Genomic DNA, 21195 nt, shown 5'->3' on the forward strand with positions numbered 1-21195 from the left:
TAGTCAAAACTCAGAAAAATTTCTAGTCCAAGCAAAATGACTGCAAAAGGAATGTTCTTGGATTCAAGCAGCAAATTTCTCTCTGAAATTTTAAGGTACAATTTACTAGATATTTGTTGAATTCATATTTCTATTTTAGTTGCTGAGTTTTCAATGTCTAATGAAGTAAACCTGGGGAGAAGCTAGAAATCCACATATATATATTTTTTAATTTTTTAAGACTTTTTTTACTCATTTATTTGTCAGGTACAGAGACAGAGAGAGAGAGCACAAGCAGGGGGAGCAGCAGGCAGAGGGAGAAGCAGACTCCCTGCTGAGCAGGGAGCCAGATGTGGGCTCTATCCCAGGACCCTGATCACCACCTGACCCGAAGGCAGACACTTAACCGACTGAGCCACCCAGGCGTCCCAGAAATCCACGTATATCTTAAAAAAAAACACTGAAAATCAGAATCAAAAGTGGATATAGTAAATAATGAAAGGAAAAAAAAAACAGAAACGTTTCTGTTTTTGGGAGAAGTGAGGCTTGAAATGGATAAAAAGGTGATAAAATTCAGCACCAACAGGAAAATCTCTAGAATCAGGCTAGAAGATGGACTGTGGTACAAATGTAGGTAAGGAGAGAAAGATATTTTTAGAAGAAAAAATTTTTTTTTAAGATTTTATTTATTTATTTATTTGACACAGAGGGAGAGAGGGAACCCAAGCAGGGGGAAAATGAGAGGGAGAAGCAGGTTTCCCTGCCTGATTCGGGGTTTGATTCCAGGACCCTGGGATCATGACCTGAGCCGAAGGCAGATGCTTAACACCTGAGCTACCCAGGTGCCCCAAGAAAAATATATTTTTGAAAAAGAATGCCAATTCTTTATCCCTGTAAATAAATAAAATCCTTCTTGGCCAAACTCCTGTGAAAACGAAACTTCAAAATTGGTTTTTACAGCTTGAACCCTGAAAAGGTTTGATACAAAAGGCAGGATACTTTCAATGAGAGAAGGACCAAAACTATTCGGTTTGCCCCAAGTTAATCATATTGAGCTTAACTTCTCCCTAAGCCATGGAATGTGTGAAGGGTATGCAAGCATAAGTCCTTAATACCAAGTGAAAGATTTGATCAGCTCAATTGCTGGGTTTAATATGTTGCATTCGCAGCACTGCCAGCAAGGGGGACATTCCTAGACCAAATACAGAATACAGAACAAGAACCTCATCCTCCAGATCTAAGAACAAATGCTTACGGGAGTCATCTTCAGCAGGGGTGGAACGGACTGCCAGGCTATTCTCAGTTGCAGAAACCTACAAAAGGGAGGGATTAAGAATCACATTAAAAATAAAAGAGCAGACTGCTGTTAATGCCATAAAAACCTGCTGACTCTAGTCAGTCACTGGCTGCCTAGGGGAAATAACGGGCCCCAGAACAGCTGAGCATTTAAACAAGAGGCAGCAAAATGTCTTTTATGAGGATATTAACATGCCTCTCAATTACAGAGTAACGGGAGAAACAGACTGCACTCAGCTGCCAAAAGTGTGCATCATCTCCCTTTATAAAAGAACTTCTAAACCATATCTTTCTACTGTCAAATAAAAAAAAAAAGGCAAAACAAAACCCTCTATCACAGAGAACAGAGCTCCTTACCATAGAACTATAACTCACTCCAAGGCGAGATGAAGTCTTTACAGTAGGAACTACTCTTAATCCTTTAGCTTCGTAATTCCTTATTTCCCAACCAGTTACATTCTGCTGAGACAAGCTTACAAGTACTGAAGACCTTTTGATAGCCAAAAGGCAAATTGACCAAAACCCAACCTCTGGTATCATCTTCAAGGTCAGTTTTTCTTTTTAATCCCAGTCTCAAAATGGCAGTGCTTAACAAAACTGCAGATCTAGCTAGGCCTTTTGGGTATCTTTCATCGCACTCAAAATCATGAAGGGTCAGTAGGTGACCCAATGTGTAGTCTTCGTGTAGACGTCTTTCATTCAAATGTCAGGGATTTTATAGCAATGCTGAGTGTTTCTGTCAGGATGTCTAATGTAGTGAAGAAATTCACAATGGAGTTTAAGTCATTGGCTGACTGCACCTGAATTTTTGCATGGTTGTTTTTTCTCATTATTCTCTCTCTCTTTTTTTTTTCTTTTTAACTAGGCTCCACACCCAACATAGAGCCCAATGCAGGGCTTGAACTCAGGACCCTGAGATCAAGATCCTGAACTGAGACCAGGCCACCCAGGTGCCCCCACTCTGTTTTCATTACAGTAATTCTGACATGGCATAGAGCAAACCAATATAATAATAGTCAACATTTACTGAGTGTTTAGTATGTGCCAAGTATTGGAATGATCACTTTACATGCATTATTTCATTTAATGATATGAAAGAAATTACAAGCTCTTCAATTCTTGTTAATCAGTAGGTGCATCCATCCTAGGATGTTCCTCTCTCACCTCTAATTTTGGTCACCTTGAACCTGCAGGGTAAACTTACTGCCAATCATGACATTGCACACGCCCAACCAGCTGACCTCACCGCAGGAACTACCGGGAGAGGGCACGTGAGATTTGCTTCAACATTTTTTTTTTTTAAACATTTTATTTATTTGAGAGAGAGAGACAGTGAGAGAGAGCATGAGCGAGGAGAAGGTCAGAGGGAGAAGCAGACTCCCCGTGGAGTTGGGAGCCTGATGCGGGACTCGATCCCAGGACTCCAGGATCATGACCTGAGCTGAAGGCAGTCGCTTAACCAACTGAGCCACCCAGGCGCCCTGCTTCAACATTTTATGAAAGGAAAGCTCAATTTCGTTTATAAGAGGAGAAAGGGAAGAACAATACTCTGACAAAATATTCTATTTCAGAAAGTTCACCCTAGCAGTAATGTCCCTTTGTAACAAGTTGAAGTTCAAATAGTTCTTGGGTATCAGTTAACAAAAGCTAGGCAAATAGCTGAAAGGATAACAGGTTCTGAAAAATTTTATGAATCTGAAGGCAGCCCCAGCTTTAGAAACCTGCAGTATGTACTTGAAGACTGTGTTCTGTCTTTATCTCCTTTCTTCCCCACCCATGCCTCAATTCATGGTTTAGTTCCACTGATGCCCTTTTAGGTTATAATTACAGTGTTCCAATCCTCTAGTTCAACTCAGAGTTCTAGTTTCAAATCAGTGTGAAGACAATCAAGAAGCAAACACAAAATTAGATTAGGGACAATCTAAGCATTATTTTCTAGATGATCATTTCTCAAACTATGCTCCTGGGATAGATGGGGAGATTTCAGTGCTGGCAGTATTTTTCTCTTAAGTTTCTTTTTTATAGTATGTAACATTTTAACTCAGTTATTCTTTAAAAAAAAAAAAAGATTTTATATTTAAGTAATCTGTACACCCAGCATGGGGCTTGAACTCATCACCCCGTGACCAAGAGTTGCACATTCCACTCACTGAGCCAGCAAGGCACCCCAACTCAGTTTATTCTTAAGACATGATCTCCCACTTAAAGATACGAAAACCAGGCAGTCTAATAAAGAGAACTCACTTGATACATGGCATGTGTATCTTGGGACTAATGCGTGAGCCCACTGTTCCAAGGATATATGTAATTTTTTAAAAAGATTTTATTTATTTTATTTATTTATTCATGAGAGACAGAAAGGCAGAGGCGGAGGGAGAAGCAGGCTCCCCACTGAGCAGGGAGCCCAAAATGGGACTCAGTCCCAGGACTCTGGGATCATGACCTGAGCTGAGGGCAGATGCTTAACCATCTGAGCCACCCACGTGCCCCAGAATATATATAATTTATTGGATGATTTTATGATTACAAAATAGCTGCCAAGTATTTTGTCTCATTATTTCAACATACACTTATAATATGTTTTTGTAAAATAAAGAGATTTAAATTTTTCTAATTTTCTTTTTCCTGTTGTATCATAAGATTCAAATTTTGTAGCCATTAATCTGAGGCCATTTTTCCTCTGTGCATACTTTGGTCCAAATGTGTAGTGGATTTCATAAGTTCTTAATTGGCATTCTGTCAATACAGCATGCTTTTTTTTTTTTTTAAGATTTTATTTATTTATTTGACAGAGAGAGAGAGAGAGCATGAGCAGGGAAGAGGAATAAGGGGAGAGGGAGAATGTGGGGCTCCATCCTAGGATCCCAGGATCATGAACTGAGTTGAAGGCAGACACTTAATTGACTGAGCCACCCAGGCGCCCCTATATCACGCTTTTTAATGTCTCCTATAGTCTAGTAAATTTGACAACTATTGCTCCTAATCCATGTTAATGATCTCCTCACCTTTTGGAAGAACGGCCTCAAGGGTATCAATATGTGTAACCGAAGCAATGACTCTTCTCCTAAGATTAATCACTGTGACATATTTGAAAGCTCCTTTCTCCTCATCTAACTTAACATTTGGATATCATATTGATCAAAAGACAAAAACAAAACAAAACCAAACCTGGGTAATGGACTGGCAAAGAGAATGATAAATTCACCTGTCATTAATGTTGTTACGTACACCAACCAAGCCATTCATCTAATGATAGGTGCGTAAAACATAAATATCATTTGCTTAAAATCTTCCTAAGGTTTTTCACCTTGGCAGGACTCTATCCAAAGTCTCAAGCGTGGCATATAAAGCTTCTCAAGACCTGGCCTGGCCCTCTCCCTCCACTTGGCTTTCCCCATTACCTCTATGTGCCCTGGGTCCTAGCCTCTGGTTTCCAAACCTCTGTTCGTGTCTGCCTGGAATGCCCTTCGTTCTTTTTACTCAGCCTTTCCCTATTCACTTGGTCATCCCACACATTCTTCAGGACTTGGCTCAGACATCACCTTCTTGAGGAAGTCTGGTTAAATGTCCTTAGTCAGACACTGCTTTAGGATAGCCAACCTGTTACTCATCTCCCTTCTATTCTGTTAGCTTCCTTGCAGATAAAGACCCCACAGAATAGTTCGTTCTTATTTAGTTTTTAAGCTTAGCATTTCCTACGCTTAGCATAGTGCTTTGCTTTCAAAACAGTCTGATGAAAGAATGAACTTGTCTTGCATAAAATGTTTTAAATGAAGAATACACGAATTTCTTGAAGATATCACCTCTAATCAAAACAGACTTCTAAAAATCACTTAAGCGCTATACCCTCTGAGCATCTGCTGAGCGAAAGAATTTTCCAGTGAAGGTTCATTATTTGGTCCGCTATGAGTTGCGGAGTTCCCCAACTGAAATTATGTGACCTGCAAAAATGACAATCTGTCCTGGCAGCTGTTACCGAATTCCCAGACACTCTGCAGCCTAGAGTTAGAGTGGTTTCTAATTTTAAGCATCTAATTTAGAACACATGCTTCCTTGGCAACTGGACATCAGACTTTTCAACCCACCTTCTCTCCAACCTGATGGGAGATGCAGACCTCAGGATCTGGGGGCACATTCTCCTTTTGCTCCAACTTATGAGTTCTGATTTCACTGCCATTGGCTCTCAAGTCATTCTACAAAATAAAAAGAATCTGTGAACGAAAATAAAAAAAGCTCGCTATTCCATGCTCTTCATAGCACATCCATTAAATAAATTTGGAACGGTAAAAGAAAAGTTCTTTTAAGAAGCCTCGGGTCAAATCAACCCCCTAATTCTCACAAGCAAAACCCATTGACTAGTGAAATGACAAAAGCGGCTTTGTGGACACACACCTCAGAGTTAAATATTTGTACACTAGTCTAAAACTGGGTGCTCATTAGAATACAGACATATCAACAAAGACACACACAGAAACCAGCCCCAACACACAATGTTCTTGTGATTCACTCCTCTAGCAGCAGAGCTTGTGGGAATGCAAAGCTTGTGAGTTTTATCAGAAAAGACCATTCTGGAGCAGGGGAAAGGAGATGCCAAGTGCCAATAATTAAGAAAATATACTGACCATATATATAAATGCTCGGCCTGGAAAGAGAGACAGGGATCATGCACACATATAAAAACTGAAATTATATTTAATGACACCATATAACAACCTTTTTTGGCGAGACTTTCAAAAACATGCTTCTTTTGGCATAGAATTCATATGCTGTATTAAAGACATACCTTATTCTACTTCTCAGAACAGAACCTCAACATAAAAAAGCAGGCATTAATACAGTCATAAGGAGTAAGCAGAATCACATTTCTTTTCCTTGCAAAGAACACTTGGGGAAAATATTAAAATTAACTTTACCTACTAGATCCAAAATCAATAGAGTGGTAGATGAATATGGACATTTCCTACGTTTAGTTTGCTATCTTTCTGAAAGTCTGGTACCTTTCTGTTCTCCGAGATTCTTTAGGCAGGGCAAGAAAACAAGCCACGTATGGCCACAGGGCCAGTGTGAGTGGCCTCAATCAGGACCTGGTTGAGATGTGGGATCCCTGACTAAGGGACAAGGCTCCCTCCGGAGGAGCATTCATGAGGGGTAGCTGGGAGCCAATGGTGAAGAACCCAACAGGACAGCTGAAGGACTCATTCCTGACTCCATCTTGAAGCCCTGCTTCCAGAATCATGCCAGGGAATGTGCGCCTTGTTACAGCCATCCTCTGTAAGGGGCCTGAGAAATTCTTTTGGGATGAGATAAAATGTACTTTTTAACAAGAATTCTTAAAGACTTTTCAACTCTTAAAATTTACAGAGCAGGAGAACTGCAGCGCTGAAACCTTATTAGGACTTAAAAAAAAAAAAACTCACTGAACAGGTTTTTCCACTTAGGGAGTCACCTGGTTGGAATGTTTATAGCAGGAGGGCACAGAGAAGGAGCAAAATCTTGAGATGAGGGAAATAAGCTCCAGAGATCACCTGTTTGCTCGATCGATCTCCTGACCTCCTTCTAAGAGAAGTCTAACTTTGCTCACTTTCATGCTGTCGGTGAATAAAAGTGTTCCATTTTACAACCAAGTTATACACATCATCTCTTCTTTAAAAAACCACAGTGAAAAATCAGTATGAAATTATTCATTGCCCAGAGATTCAGTCTACCAATAAGTACTATTGGAGAAGGAATATTAATAATGTGAGGAAAAGAAGGCTCAATTTCTGGAATACAAGTTATGATTTCTAATAGGTACTCATTTCAGTCTGCCTGGGAACAAATAAAATTCAATACTATCATCCAAATTTGTTTAAAAAAAAAAAAAAAACCAAAAACACAGGACACCAAGAGATTTGTGGCTTGTAATCTGAATCTCAGAAGGAACAAATGTTTGAGATACATATCTATGCATATGTAGAGGGTTTTTATGAATGTGTAGGTATGAATAAATGGCATTTAACAGGTATCTTTCCTTAAGGGGTTCTGTAGTGTCAGCCTGCCAGGTAAGGCTAGGAAAACTGAAAACGTAAAGACCCTCCACTCGGTTTAGAATACCACATTTTTATGCTTACAGAGCATGTCATCTTCCTGTTGCTTCTCCCTCCCCTTTACCTAATCACTGTTCTATTTCCTTAGAAAATCATTACATCATAAGAAGTGAGGATTAAGTAGGCCATATATTGTATGATTCATTTATATAAAATGTCCAGAATAGGTAAATCCATAAAGACAGAGAGCAGATTAGTGGTTGCGAAGGACTGAGGGGCGGGGGAACTGGGAGCAACTGCACAGGTATAGGGTTTCTTTTTGGGGTGATGGAAATGTTCTGGAATTAGTGATGATAGCTGCATGATCTTGTGAATATACCAAAAATCACTGAATTATATGTAAAAGTGGTTATTTTATGTCACGTGACCCCTAAATCAATAAAACCTGTAAGAAACCTCCCCATCCCACATTAAAGTCACATATATCCTATATTTCTTGCTAATATTCTCTCCTCCTTTCCTCAAAAACAAGTGTTTCGTTAAAACTAACAGACAACTACTTTTTTAGCAACAACAACAAAATTAGGCAGAACAGGCAGGAAAACTCTCCATGAAATTACTAGATGGTAATAGCACCAATGAAGGAGTGGGGTGGGAATGAGGCCTAGGGAAGCACAGTCAGGATTAGAACATGATAAGGATTCTGAATGAAGCTAGGGTAGGGTTTACACGGAAGGAGAGTGGCTCGGGACCAGGGATTGAGCAGGGCTCTCTGGTCGGGGTCTGGGAGACATGTCTAGTTTCTGTGCTCATTGATCACTGGCTGGAGGAAATGAACGGATGACGGGGAGCACATACTGTGGAGCTGGTGGAACTGGTCTGCTTGGACACAGCCGCCTGGTACTTGGCCATTCGATCCCTGATGGAGGTTTCGGACAGGCGTGGTAAGTCCAGATTTCGCCTGCTCTCGCTTTTCTCTACGTTGAATGTGGAAGATGACGACTGACCTGGAAGCACACGAATAATGTGCTCTATCAGAAGATAATATGTGATTTGAATTGTTTCAAGATTTTAAATTTGGGGCTATTGGAATTGGATGTAATCCATTTCTTCTATGAAGGGTACAAAGAGGAAAATCGGGAATATAACTATTACTTACTAGGTAATAGTTGCTCACTTTCCCAACATTAAAAGGAGAACCCTTTCCATAAATGAGCATTATATATTTAAACATCTTGGCTTATTTAACATTGGAAAAAACTAGATCTTAATGCCATTTTAATTTGCATTTCTTTACCAGGAGCCTGATGATTTTCCTGTTAATTTATTTTTCTTCTTTTGTGTAATGCCTGTAAAGGCTGCCTTCCAAATATAATAATTATGCTCTCAAGGTGTTATGTTACCCGTGGTAATACAGGATTACGGATCTTGACAGGACACTGCAGCCCATCATGGCAGCCTCGAGTCCCAGATGACCGCAGAGCCGAAATGGTCAGCAGTACTTCCCTCGTTATCCCACAAGGGGCCCCTCGGCTGTTACAAACACAGTTACTTTTAATTTGTGCCACTCTTCCTCTAAAAGCATTGGCTTTAAGGCCAAAAAGGTATTGCTACTCATGAGTACTTCCTAGAGAACCCCACGCACATGGAACGCTGCTTACCGGGGCCCAGTTCCAAATCATCCAGAGAAAAGCTGTTTTCAGAGATCTTCCTTCCACCTGTACCACGGCTCTGGGACCGAAGAACCTGCTTGGAAAACAAAACCCAGCCATAAGCTTTACAGAGAAGGTGGGATATCCTGATGAATGTTGAAAAAAGAGGCCTACAAATCTCCTTTATTAATAAAATCCACAAGAGATTATATTTTGTATTAGTTTTTATATTCCACAGAATGTGTTTTTAGCATTATAAATACGAAGTACTACATATTCACCGGTGTCCAGGGAAAAATAAGTAACTCTATATACATAATTCTCTGTGGTAATAATCACTGCCTTACCAGCTTCACCAGAAAACTAAGCACTTTAACCAGCCATGGAGGGGAATCCTCATGTCCCAGACGACACGCAGATGCCTACCCAAATCGTCAAGTCTGGATGGCAGTATTTGCTGTTTGTTTCCCTTCTCCTCCCACTTTATCTCTGCTGTTGCTGCTTTGGTTCACATCTTCATCTTTTCCCTGGACTACTGTATTACATTTCTAATTGGTTCCTCTATACCTTCCAAGCAAGTCTCTATGATGCTGCCATTATCCCACATCATGTAATTATCCCCCAATATAACGGTATATTACTCTCTTGTTCAATATGCTTTAAAAATTCCTGTAATCATTCCTTGAACTAAATCTAAAGTGCTTAGTATGTCACAGAAGACCAGTTCTACATGTAGTCCCTACCTCCCCTGAGTATTCCCTTCCTCACCCTTTACCCGCCAGCAGAAGCAAACTGCTGGGAGGTCTCTGAGCTTGTAAATGAGTTCCCTTCCCCCACTCCCCTTTTATCCTTCTCTTTGTTCTTTCAAGACTCAGTGGAGGCTGAGCAACAGCGAAGTCCACCTTACCTCTCCTATATAAATCTAAGTAGTCCTTCCTCTGTTTCCAAGGTACCTGGTCACACTTCCACTACAATGCTTATTGTGTGTCCCTCCACTGGACTGGAAGCCTAGGAGGGCAGGGACCGTGTTTTTGTTTTTTAAATAGAAATGTAGATGGTACAGATTTTTTTATAAATTATTTTGGGAGTTTATCTCCCTCATATCTAGGTTAGATCTCTAGTTAAAGTTACAAATTGTAATTTTTAAGACTGGAAAAGTAACTTAAAAGAAGGCCATTTAGTGTCACAGAATGTTCCCAGACAATAGTACACAGAGAATATGTCATGTTTATTCAGCTTGCAATGACAGCCTTCAACCAGATCCTATCATTCAAATCTCAATTTACTTCCAGATAACTTGAAGTGGGAAGGATATCTGAAATCCGGTAGGACAGAAGAGTAAAGCAGTACCCTTCTGAACACAACATTAGTAAATAGTTATTACACGTTTAAGTTCAATGGACTAATCAACTCAACAGTCAAGTGTAAGACTGAACTTTTTCAAGTCCTCCCCTGACCAATGACAACACTTCCTTGCAAATTCGATATACATTTCATATAATTTGTCTCCAGTTAGCTTTGCTAATTACATTTTTCATGATAAGAAATAAAAGAAGCTGTAGCAGCTCTAACCTTGCCCCATCACACTTGCGTCAGCTGCACCCACATCAACCACATGAACTTGACTCATACAACACAACATACTCTTGCTCTGGGAGCAGCCCCCCATCTAGAAATGAAGATCATCAGCCAAAATGAAAAGATAAATTTGGCAGGACGCCCTCCCCATCCACATTTTTAAATTTTCAAGGTATTTTTCATTTGCAGACAATTAAAGTAAAGGAAATTCCAAAGAATTATTCCATGCTGCTTCACTGTGAGATGATTACTATCAAAATTAAAATTTTCTGGACTCAAAAAAGGAAGAACACCTGGAAATACGCTTTTTTTTTTTTTTTTTTAAACCAAAGGAGACTGGGTTCTGCATCCTTAATAATGAAACAGTATTTCAAATATTTACATTCTGTCAAAGGTAAAGTTCAAGTACAATTCCAAGACTATGTGCTATGTGTCACAACCTGCAGATAGCTCAGTTTTCTGTCTGTATTCATAGTCAAAGCCCTCTGTTGCATGCAGAGTCCCTGCACTGGCGTTACTAGGAACAAGCCCATTTAGAACCAGAACATATGCCTTGCCAGGGCAGAGGCTTCCTTTGGTTTTAGATGCATAAAATTTTCCATCTTTGCTAGCTTTCAATTTAAACCTTCAGGTTAAATAAAGTTAAGAGCTTTTTCCTTTTTTAAAGCCTTCTGGTACATGAGGGTATTAGTACTCCTAATTTTTTTCTTCCAAGTACTGAAAAAGTGAATGTGAAAAGCCATTTGGTCTTAAAGGAAAATAGAAATGTCTCTGGAAATCAAAGTTATACTGACACTGGTTCTGAGGAAGAACACAGCGCTGAGACGGGAAAGCTTTTAATGAGATCCCAGATGAAGCACTAAACATTTCTTTCAAAACTGGTTCACCTCCAAATCACTCAAATATTAAGAATAACAAGAACTCCAGTGCATTTACAATGAATTTTGTGATTCTCATTTTACAAGTGGTAATCTGAGGTACAGGAAGAAGGAGGAGTTTCCTCTAATATTTCTCAAGGAAGTAGAAGAACACAAAAAGAAAAAAAAAAAAAAGCAGCAATTCTGATACTGAAATACTCTTCTGTAACACATTTTTATCACGTTTCAGCCCTGTTTACTCAGATGCCTGAGGGAGCCTGTTAAGAGAAGAGAGAAAAGACAAGATACTTCAAGACTTTCTGGAATTTCCTAAGGCTTGGCCTCACCCCACCCCATAAGTCCTCCTTCCTGTCAGCTGACTGTAGTAACTCTCATTAGTGGGACGGCCCCTTGAAATTACTCTCAGAATCCATAAACCAAATGCATCAACACATACCAATAAAAGAAAAAGAGCTTAGGGCTTTTAGCCAGTAGTCTGTAGAATTTCTTTCCTCTGGAAAACTGTCTTCTCTCTCTTTTTAAGATTTTATTTATTTATTTGAGAGAGAGACAGCAGGAACGGGCAGGGGTAGAGGTGGGGGTGGAGGGCCACAGGGAGAGGGACAGCAGGGAGCCCGATGTGGGACTCGGATCCCAGGACCCTGAGATCATGACCTGAGCCAAAGGCAGTCTGTTAACCAACTGAGCCATTCAGGCAGTCCTCTGGAAAAATTTTCTTAAGGGAATAAAGTAAGTGAGGTCCTAAATATCAAGTAAAAAGCAGGATTTCCTGTCCCCCTAATTTTTAGGAAAAATTCTGTCTAAAAGTTGATTCTTTTTTTTTTTTTTTTTAAGAATTTATTTATTTATCTGAGAGAGAATGAGAGAGAGAGAGAGAGCATGAGGGGGACTCCAGGATCATGACCTGAGCCGAAGGCAGTAGCTCAATCAACTGAGCCACTCGGGCTCCCTAAAAATTGATTCTTAACACTTTAATTTTCCTTATACTTCTCTCAGCCACTTCCTTCAAACTTTCAACTTTGACCTTCTTTCAGATTCTCATCCCTCCAAGGTCAAGGGTAGAGGGTGACTTTTAGGGAAAATGGGACTTTGTTGAACTGTGCATAGCGTGTAGATAAAACCTAGCCTTAATTTCTCAAAGTACTGAGAGACAAACATTTCCTTCTTCAGGTAGAAGAAAACAGAAAAAAATGGAGCTCTTTTAAGTAAAATAATACATAAAGAAGGAGCTCTTTATATCCAGGTTGTAGGATTTCTCTATATTTTCTGTATTTCTAAGCATTCTACAAAAATTATACGTTACTCTTAAAGTTAGGAAAAAAAGAAAAGAAAGGAAGGGGTGCCTGGGTGGCTCAGCTGGTTAAGTGTCTGCCTTCAGCTCAGGTCACGATCCCAGGGTCCCTGGATGGGCCTGGGTCACCAGGTCTGGGCTCCCTGCTCAACAGGGAGTCTGATTCCCCCTCTTCCTCTACCCCTTCCTCTACTTGTGCTCTCTCTCTCTCTCTCTCAAATAAATAAAATCTTAAAAAAAAAAAAAGAAAGGAGGGGCACTACTTCAATATTTATTAATACAAATAGATAAAAATGATAAAAACCAAATGCTGACAAGGTGCTGGAGAATTAAATATGTCCTTAGATTGCACTAGTAGTGTTATAAAGTAGTGTAATTTTTGAGAACCAGCTGAAAATATATAAGAACTTTTTTCTTCTTTAAGATTTTTTTGTCCATTCACTTGGGAGAGAGAGGGAGAGCATAAGCAGGGGGAAGGGCAGAGGCAGAAGGAGAAGCAGACTCCCCGCTGAGCAGGGAGCCCAACCCTGGCCAATCCAGGGACCCCGAGATCATGACCTGAGCTGAAGGCAGACACTTAACCAACTGAGCCACCCAGGTGCCCCAAAAAGAACGTTTAATGAATTACGGCTTTTGATCATGAGAACATCACTTCAGTAATATTGCCCTCCTCCCAAAAAGCTAAAAACAAAATGTTTCCGCCAAGATGCTTTAAATTTTTTTAATTAGACTAGAAAAATATCTAATTACTGGGGCATGATTAAACTCTAATGAAATACTACCTTGCCATAAAAGGATAATCACATGAACTAGGAAAATACACAGAAAGGTTATATAAAAAAGACCAAACATAAGATAAAGCACAGGAAACAGTGAGCACACAGGGATGAAAACCATTGAAAACTACTTATGCAATGATAGGATATCATTGTACACAGCTGTTCTATTCTTTTTTCCTGGTGAAGGTTACTGGCTTTTCCAGGGTTACTTGGCTTTTTTTCCTCCTTTCTGGTTTACTGTGTGTGGCAGGGGAAGGAGGACAGTTAAGTTTCTGACTCAAGAACTTTAGTACAAATCTCTTACATTCCAACGTATGTATTCTCTTCATTACCCTGATGCTTTGAATTCAGTTATAAGACTGCAAAATGTGGGAAGCGGGAAGATAGAGAGTTAAAGTCTTTGAGAATACAATTGTTGATATGTTTTAAATTTTTGCTGATTTCCTTAGATTTCAGTTAAGGGAGCTCATAGCCAATTGTTTTTACTTAATAAACAGTTATTACAATATTAATGAAGACACTGTTACATGGTAGAGACAGGTTATTAAACAATTTCAGTCCTTGTTCTGATATTAATTAGCCAATCACATTGGGCATGTCAGTTAATGTCTCTGATTGCTGTTTCCATCTGCAAATTTGGAATTTTAATATCCTGAGAGCAGTGAGCTGGATTAAATAACCTTACAGTCCTGTACAGTTTTAGGATTTATGTCAAAGATATTAATAGGGATTTTTCACTCATTGTAACTCATTGATGAGTTAGAAGACTAGAGGAAATGACTAAAATATTCATCTGGATATACATACCTATATTGTCTAATCTAGGAGTGAGTCTGATTCCACAAAGATAAAGGAGGTCATATTTGAGGGGTTAAGTGAAGTCTTTCTGACCATTCCAAACTTCATGGAGCCAATTTTGCTTACAGAACATTCCAGTCCTCTGACATTCTTTTTCTTTCTTCTTTCTATCTTTCTATTTTTCTTTTCTTTCCTTTCCTCCTTTCATTTTCTTCCCCTTTCTTTCTTTCTAGATTTTATTTATGAGAGAGATAGAGAGAGAGAATGAGCGGTGGGAAGAGGCAGAGGTAGAGAGAGAGTGAGAGAAGCAGAAGCCCGAGGTGGGGCTCAATCCCAAAACCCAGAGATCATGACCTGAACCAAATACAGAGGCTTAACTGACTGAGCCACCCAGGTGCCCCTTTGACATTTCTTTTCAATATTTTTGTTGTTGTTAACTTTTCAAAATGTTTTATTGTAATGAAACCGGCTAAAAACCTGTTAGTGTTGGCTTGAAAGTAAACAGAAGGGATGCCTGGGTGGCTCAGTTGGTTAAGCTGCTGCCTTAGGCTCAGGTCATGATCCGAGGGTTCTGGGATCGAGTCCCGCATCAGGCTCCTTGCTTGAGGGAGCCTGCTTCTCTCTCCACCTCTACCTGCTTTTTCTCTCTCTCTCTCTGACAAATAAATAAATAAATAAAAAGAAAGTAAACAGAAAAGAGATGACTGGTCTCCAGCTGGTATATCAAGAACAGCCACTTAGAGCAACAGTGAGAAATATCAGAATTGCGTGATCAGCATCTCTATACCCAGACCCATTACTACCTTACCACGAAAGATGAAAGAATTACTCAGTTACTAATTAAGGGTAAATAAAATTTAATTTACACTGGTATGGCATCTTTACCAGAAATGATCTGCTAGAGAGAGGCCAGTCAAAATAACACTGAGAACAGTGAACTTACATTTTGAAATTATAGAAGTAGTTTATAAATCATGGATGAATATAATAAATCAGCAAAAAAAAATTACTTTTAGTAGGACATATGAGAAAGACGGCATTGATAGAAAAAAACAAAGATAATTCTTATGTTTATTTAACAAAACCAGTTACTGTATCCATATTTAAAGCTCTAGCAATGTATCTGTTGGAGGTCTAATTTTGGGTCAATATAAGATTTATGATATGCTGATAAGCAAACTAAAGATATACTCTCCTCCTACATTAAGATGACTATATTAGGGGTGCCTGGGTGGTTCAGTTTGTTGAGCATCTGACTTTGGTTTAGGTCGTGATCTCGGAGTCCTGGTATGGAGCACACCTAGGGCTCCCTGCTCAGCAGGGAGTCTGCTTTTCCCTCTGCCCCTCCCCACTCTCCACCCTTGCTTGTGCTCACGCTTTCTCTCAAAAGAAACACCCTACAGTGATACTGACAGTTATTCAAGTCCCTTTCCTCCTTAAGTCCATCTGAAAATTATGGCTTAAAAGTATGCAATTAATAGCAATTATGAACATCCTCAGAATTTTATTCTTCTTGGAATATAATTTCTTTTTTTTTTTTTAAGATTTTATTTATTTACTTGACAGAGATCACAAGTAGGCAGAGAGACAGGCAGAGAGAGAGGAAGGGAAGCAGGCTCCCCGCCTAGCAGGGAGCCCAATGCGGGGCTCGATCCCAGGACCCTGGGACCATGACCCGAGCCGAAGGCAGAGGGCTTAACCCACTGGGCCACCCAGGCGCCCCTTGGAATATAATTTCAAATAATTTACCTAAGCCATTAAAGACACAGAAGAAAAATGTTACTAAGATAACATTAAGTGGGTAAGAGAACACATGTAGTTGTTAATCAAGAAAGGAGAAAATAAAATGTCATGGATAATTTTACAACAATGTAGATTCCCTACAGACACCTACCCATTCTTCAAGAAGGGAAATAAAAATTGTTTCCTTGATGGAGATTACAGATTGGTTGGCTATGGACAAAATATCTAATGAACAGAGATCAGACTTCAGCTTGGTTGCCTTTCTCAAGGGCTTACTCCAGGACACCAGCATGTACACACTGTTCTGTATGAGTTACAGAAAACTACACCAAATACCAAATGTCACTTCCAGGAAATTACATGAAGAAAATCACAAAAATTTTGGACTGTTTGAAGAAGGATGGTTTTACTCTCATATCAACAAGTGCGGATTTTGTTGGTGTTTTGGTGCTAGCCACTCATACAATGAGCCTGGTGATAAGAGAACAGAAATTCTTTTTTTTTTAAGATTTATTTATTTATTTGATAGAGAGAGAGATCACAAGTAGGCAGAGAGGCAAGTGGGGGGGTGGGAAGCAAGCTCCCTGCCGAGCTTGATCCCAGGACTCTGAGATCATGACCTGAGCCCAGAAGGCAGAGGCCCAACCCCCTAAGCCACCCAGGTGCCCCGAGGAACAGAAATTCTAAGGGAAGTTTAAGGGCTTAGGACTCCAAAGTGAAAAAAGTAGCAAACAAGTGAAAAGGGGGCTGGGACAAGGGAAACTTCCATTTTTATTTTAGATACTTCTATTTTAGCTGAATGTACTGTTTTGCCTTTGTAGTGTAAGACAAGTTAACACAATGAAAATATGACTAACTGGTAGCATTAAAATATATCATGAATGATGGGGGGAAAAGGAGAAAGAAAAAATGTCTAAATATTTTAATTCTTTTCACTTATGGACAAACATCATTATTTCCTCATTGTGACTTCCCATCCATGGTTAGTCTCCAAAGAATGAGCAAATGAGTGAGATTATGTGTTTTAGGAATAGTGATTTTTGGTGAGGAGGTACTCTCTCCTCTCCTCTCCTTTTTTCCTTTATCAAACTTCTCTCCTAGAAAATGGAAATATTTCATGGAAGAAGAAGTATTCCACATCTGTATGAAAGTATCAACAGATATTCACGGTCTAGTCTTATTTTCTTGCATTACACCTAAGTGGTTCGATCTTGACCAAAGCAGAAGATAATAATTTAAATAGGTGATGAAGGCAGAAAAAGACCAAATATTTGGTCTTTCCTATCCAAGGATTGTGTGAACCAAATATATTAGGAACCAAACAGAAAGAAGTGATACTGAATGAGCCTGTCACATGCTCCTTACGTGCTCCTGGTCATTCCAGAGCATAGAAGAAGAGGTACTTAATTTTTTTTTTAATAACCACATCCTGGTTTCTTTCTTTTTTTTTTTTTTTTAAGATTTTATTTATTTATTTGACAGGGATCACAAGTAGGCAGAGACACAGGCAGAGAGAGAGAGGAGGAAGCAGGCTCCCCGCTGAGCAGAGAGCCCGAGGCGGGGCTCAATCCCAGGACTCTGGGATCATGACCTGAGCTGAAGGCAGAGGCTTTAACCCACTGAGCCACCCAGGTACCCCCACATCCTGGTTTCTAAAGATTATGGATTCAAATCTCAACATGAGGATACCCAAATGTTGATTATGGCTACTTAATCAGATATCTTTTTCATAAAAGGATGTCCAGAATAGTTATCTCAGCTATCTAAAATCCAGATCAACATATACATGAAGTTAGAATTGCTAGACCACCTCAGTATAAGCCACTGGGCTTGGGGGGGGGGTTCTTCTTCCTAGTAATGATGGTAGGTTATTATTAATCCACCCACTGCTCATTTGCTCTTAGGAATTAGAGCCATCACATTCAACTAAACTATCTGACCTGAATGATGTATCCATTCACTAAAAGTAGAGAATAAGTAAGGAAGAACACTTAATCAGTTCTTACTACTTATAAGCTGTCTGAACTCTAAGCTTTGTTTCTTCCTTTTATTAAGTAAGCACTGAGAGCTAAGTCATTGTAGTAACCATTGGGGAAGAAAAACATCATTACTTTTTTGAAAGAAATTACAGACTTTGGAAGTATACAAATTTTTAAAGAAGATTTTTTTTTTTTTATATTTTATTTTACTTTATTATTTTTTTATATTTTTATTTTTATTTATTTGACAGACAGAAATCACAAGTAGGCAGACAGGCAGGCAGAGAGAGGGGAGGGGGAGAAGCAGGCTCCCTGCTGAGCAGAGAGCCCAATGTGAGGCTCAATCCCAGGACCCTGGGATCATGACCTGAGCTGAAGGCAGAGGCCTTAACCCACTGAGCCACCCAGGCGCCCCAAGAAGATTTTATTTTTTAGAGATAGAGGAGAGGTAGTGGAGGGAAGGAAGAGCAGGGTGGGAGGGACAAGTAGAACCCCTCTCCCACCTCAGTGCAGAGGTCAATAGGGGGCTCAATCCCACCACCCTGAGATCATGACCTGAGCTGAAAACAAGTCAGACGCTTAACTGACTGAGCCACCCAGGTGCCCCAGGAGTATACAAATTTACATATGATTATTAAGGAAAGCATGATATAAATGCCCAAACAGAAGTAAAAAGAAAATTCTATAGGTATAGAAGGGCTAATTTATCTGAGAGAAACCAAGGTAAGTCTCCCAGTTTTTTGTTGTTTTTGTTTTTGTTTTTGTTTTTTTTTAAGATTTTATTTATTTATTTGACAGAGATCACAAGTAGGCAGAGAAGCAGACAGAGAGGAGGAAGCAGGCTTCGATTCGGGGCTCCATCCCAGGACTCTGGGATTATGACCTGAGCCGAAGGCAGAGGCTTTAACCCACTGAGCCACCCAGATGCCCCAAGGTCTCCCAGTTTTGACTGACCTTGAGGAGAAAGATTTCAGAAGGCAGTAATGGGGGCTAGGCATGACTGATTTAGAGAGCGAGGAGTGATCCAGGGTTTAAGTGTAAGACTGGCTCTGAGACTGAAAGATAGGTTAAGCTCAGACTGTGGAAGACCTAAATATTGAATATGGGTTAATTTTGAGTATTCAGATTTTTAAAAAGGTTTATTTATTTATGTATTTGAGAGAGAGAGAGAGAATGAGTGGGAGGGGCAGAGGGAGAGAGGATCTTATGCAGACTCTGCACTGAGTGTGGAACCCTACATGGGGCTCGATCTCATGATCCTGAGATCATAACCCAAACAGAAATCAAGAATCAGATGCACTTAACCGACTGCCTGGGTGGTACCCCGGGTCATCAAAAGTTTCTGATTGAGGGAGTAAAGTAATGTACAAATCTATTTAGAAAAATAAATAGCAAGAGTGTAGAGGATGCATGGAAAGAAAGAGAAGAAGCTGATAGGGAAGGTCATAGCAATACTATGATACCAGATAGAATGGCCCATATTTGAGAGATGTGTGGAGGGTAGCCTTATTTATGGATTTATTTACCTAATGGTTTTATTTATTTATTTGAGAGACAAAGAGAACATAAGTGGGGGAAAAAGGGGGAAGCAGACTCCCTGAGTGGGGAGCCTAATGTGGGGATTCGATCCCAGGACCCGAACTGAAGGCAGATGCCCAACTGACTGAGCCACCCAGGCACCCCAAGGGTAGGCTTATTTAGATGGCTTAGTAAGTAACTGATTGGGAAGAGGAGACAGGCAGAAGGGAGAACTGATTTCAAGTTTTAAGGACAAAGAGATATGGTGCATGGTAATGCATGAAGGAACACCGGGGTAAAGCAGGTTTTTTTGGAAAGACAATGGATTCTTTTTTAGCCTTCTTGAATGTGACTGCTTAAGGGATATTCATTCAAGGAGAGCTGTTGATTTGGCAGGCAACCAGAAATATGAGGCTTGGGTTAAGAACTGAGGATTAGAATCTAGTTTGGGGATTCACCTCTTGGAGTCATGGAATGAGATGAGATTTCATAAGGAGAGAGAAAAAAACAGGAGGGCAGAGATCAGGAAGAAAAGTGGACAAGAAGAGAACCATCTCAGGCAAAAGGGAGTAAGAGAGACTAAGAAAAGTGGAACTCAAGCCAATTAACTTTGTCTCCTGTAAATAACTGAGAAAAAGATTTAGGAGGACACAACATTAGAACATTATTTCCATTATCTATGTGTTCCCTGACCCTGCCCAGCTAGTTAGTTGAGATTCAGTCCAGTTCTCTAAAATTTAATTACGGAACCAAAGATTCACACAATTTGTACCTACCGTATTTACTTGTCTCATGGAGGTACTCATTTGAGGTATACATTCTTTCTTGCAGACTCTTACTCCTAAAGAGACTTCTAGGGTCCCTACCATATTTCTCAGAGCTTCCTTCCAAAGAGCCAATTATGTAACTTACCGATTAAAGCCTTATCCATATTAAAGCTGAAATTATGTTAACAATAACCATAATATAATTTCAAACTAATGAGTTATTCCTTAGGCTAAAGTAGACAAAACTTCTTTTTAAACATTTTTTGAAAATATTAGACAATACTTTTTAAAGCAAACTACCCATGGGTCTAACATGGATAAGGATGCTTATTTAGAAACAGCTATAAAACCAAGGGCAGCTCTCTTTTATTAAGAAGTCCATTAAGTGGGACGCCTGGGTGGCTCAGTTGGTTGAGCGGCTGCCTTCGGCTCGGGTCATGATCCCGGCGTCCTGAGATCGAGTCCCGCATCGGGCTCCTTGCTCATCGGGGAGCCTGCTTCTCCCTCTGCCTCTGCCTGCCATTCTGTCTGCCTGTGTTTGCTCTCTCTCCCTCTCTCTCTCTCTGACAAATAAATAAATAAAATCTTTAAAAAAAAAAAAAAAGAAGTCCATTAAGTGACAAATGACTATTTAATCAGGAAGTTTTAAAGGGCACCTAAGAAAGCCCAGGTCAATCTTAGACACTCTCCCTCCACGGCCCCATCTTCCTATACCATTAACAATCAAGCTACCTGGGACGCCTGGGTGGCTCAGTTGGTTAGGCGGCTGCCTTCGGCTCGGGTCATGATCCCAGCGTCCTGGGATAGAGTCCCACATCGGGCTCCTTGCTCATCAGGGAGCCTGCTTCTCCCTCTGCCTCTGCCTGCCATTCTGTCTGCCTGTGCTTGCTCTCTCTCCCTCTCTCTCTCTC

At 40.0% G+C, this 21195-nt stretch overlaps 1 protein-coding gene across 4 annotated transcripts in view; it reads right to left on the reverse strand.

The window, feature by feature from the left end:
* Positions 1 to 21195, reverse strand: part of LOC111157973 (LIM domain and actin binding 1) — a 58692-nt gene that overhangs the window by 12815 nt on the left and 24682 nt on the right. For 2 of the 4 annotated variants that reach the window (XM_022519743.1, XM_022519741.1), the window contains exons 4-7: positions 8963 to 9047; positions 8160 to 8308; positions 5361 to 5468; positions 1235 to 1292 (exon numbers count right to left, since the gene is read on the reverse strand). In XM_022519743.1, the coding sequence (XP_022375451.1) occupies positions 1235 to 1292; positions 5361 to 5468; positions 8160 to 8308; positions 8963 to 9047 (400 nt within the window). Of the gene's footprint in view, positions 1 to 1234; positions 1293 to 5360; positions 5469 to 8159; positions 8309 to 8962; positions 9051 to 21195 lie in introns of all 4 variants that reach the window. The other 2 variants (XM_022519740.1, XM_022519742.1) reach the window with 1 other exon arrangement.

Source organism: Enhydra lutris, unplaced genomic scaffold (genome assembly GCF_002288905.1).
Source record: "Enhydra lutris kenyoni isolate GAN:26980312 unplaced genomic scaffold, ASM228890v2 scaffoldscaffold56, whole genome shotgun sequence".
In the NCBI taxonomy this organism is placed as follows: domain Eukaryota; kingdom Metazoa; phylum Chordata; class Mammalia; order Carnivora; family Mustelidae; genus Enhydra; species Enhydra lutris.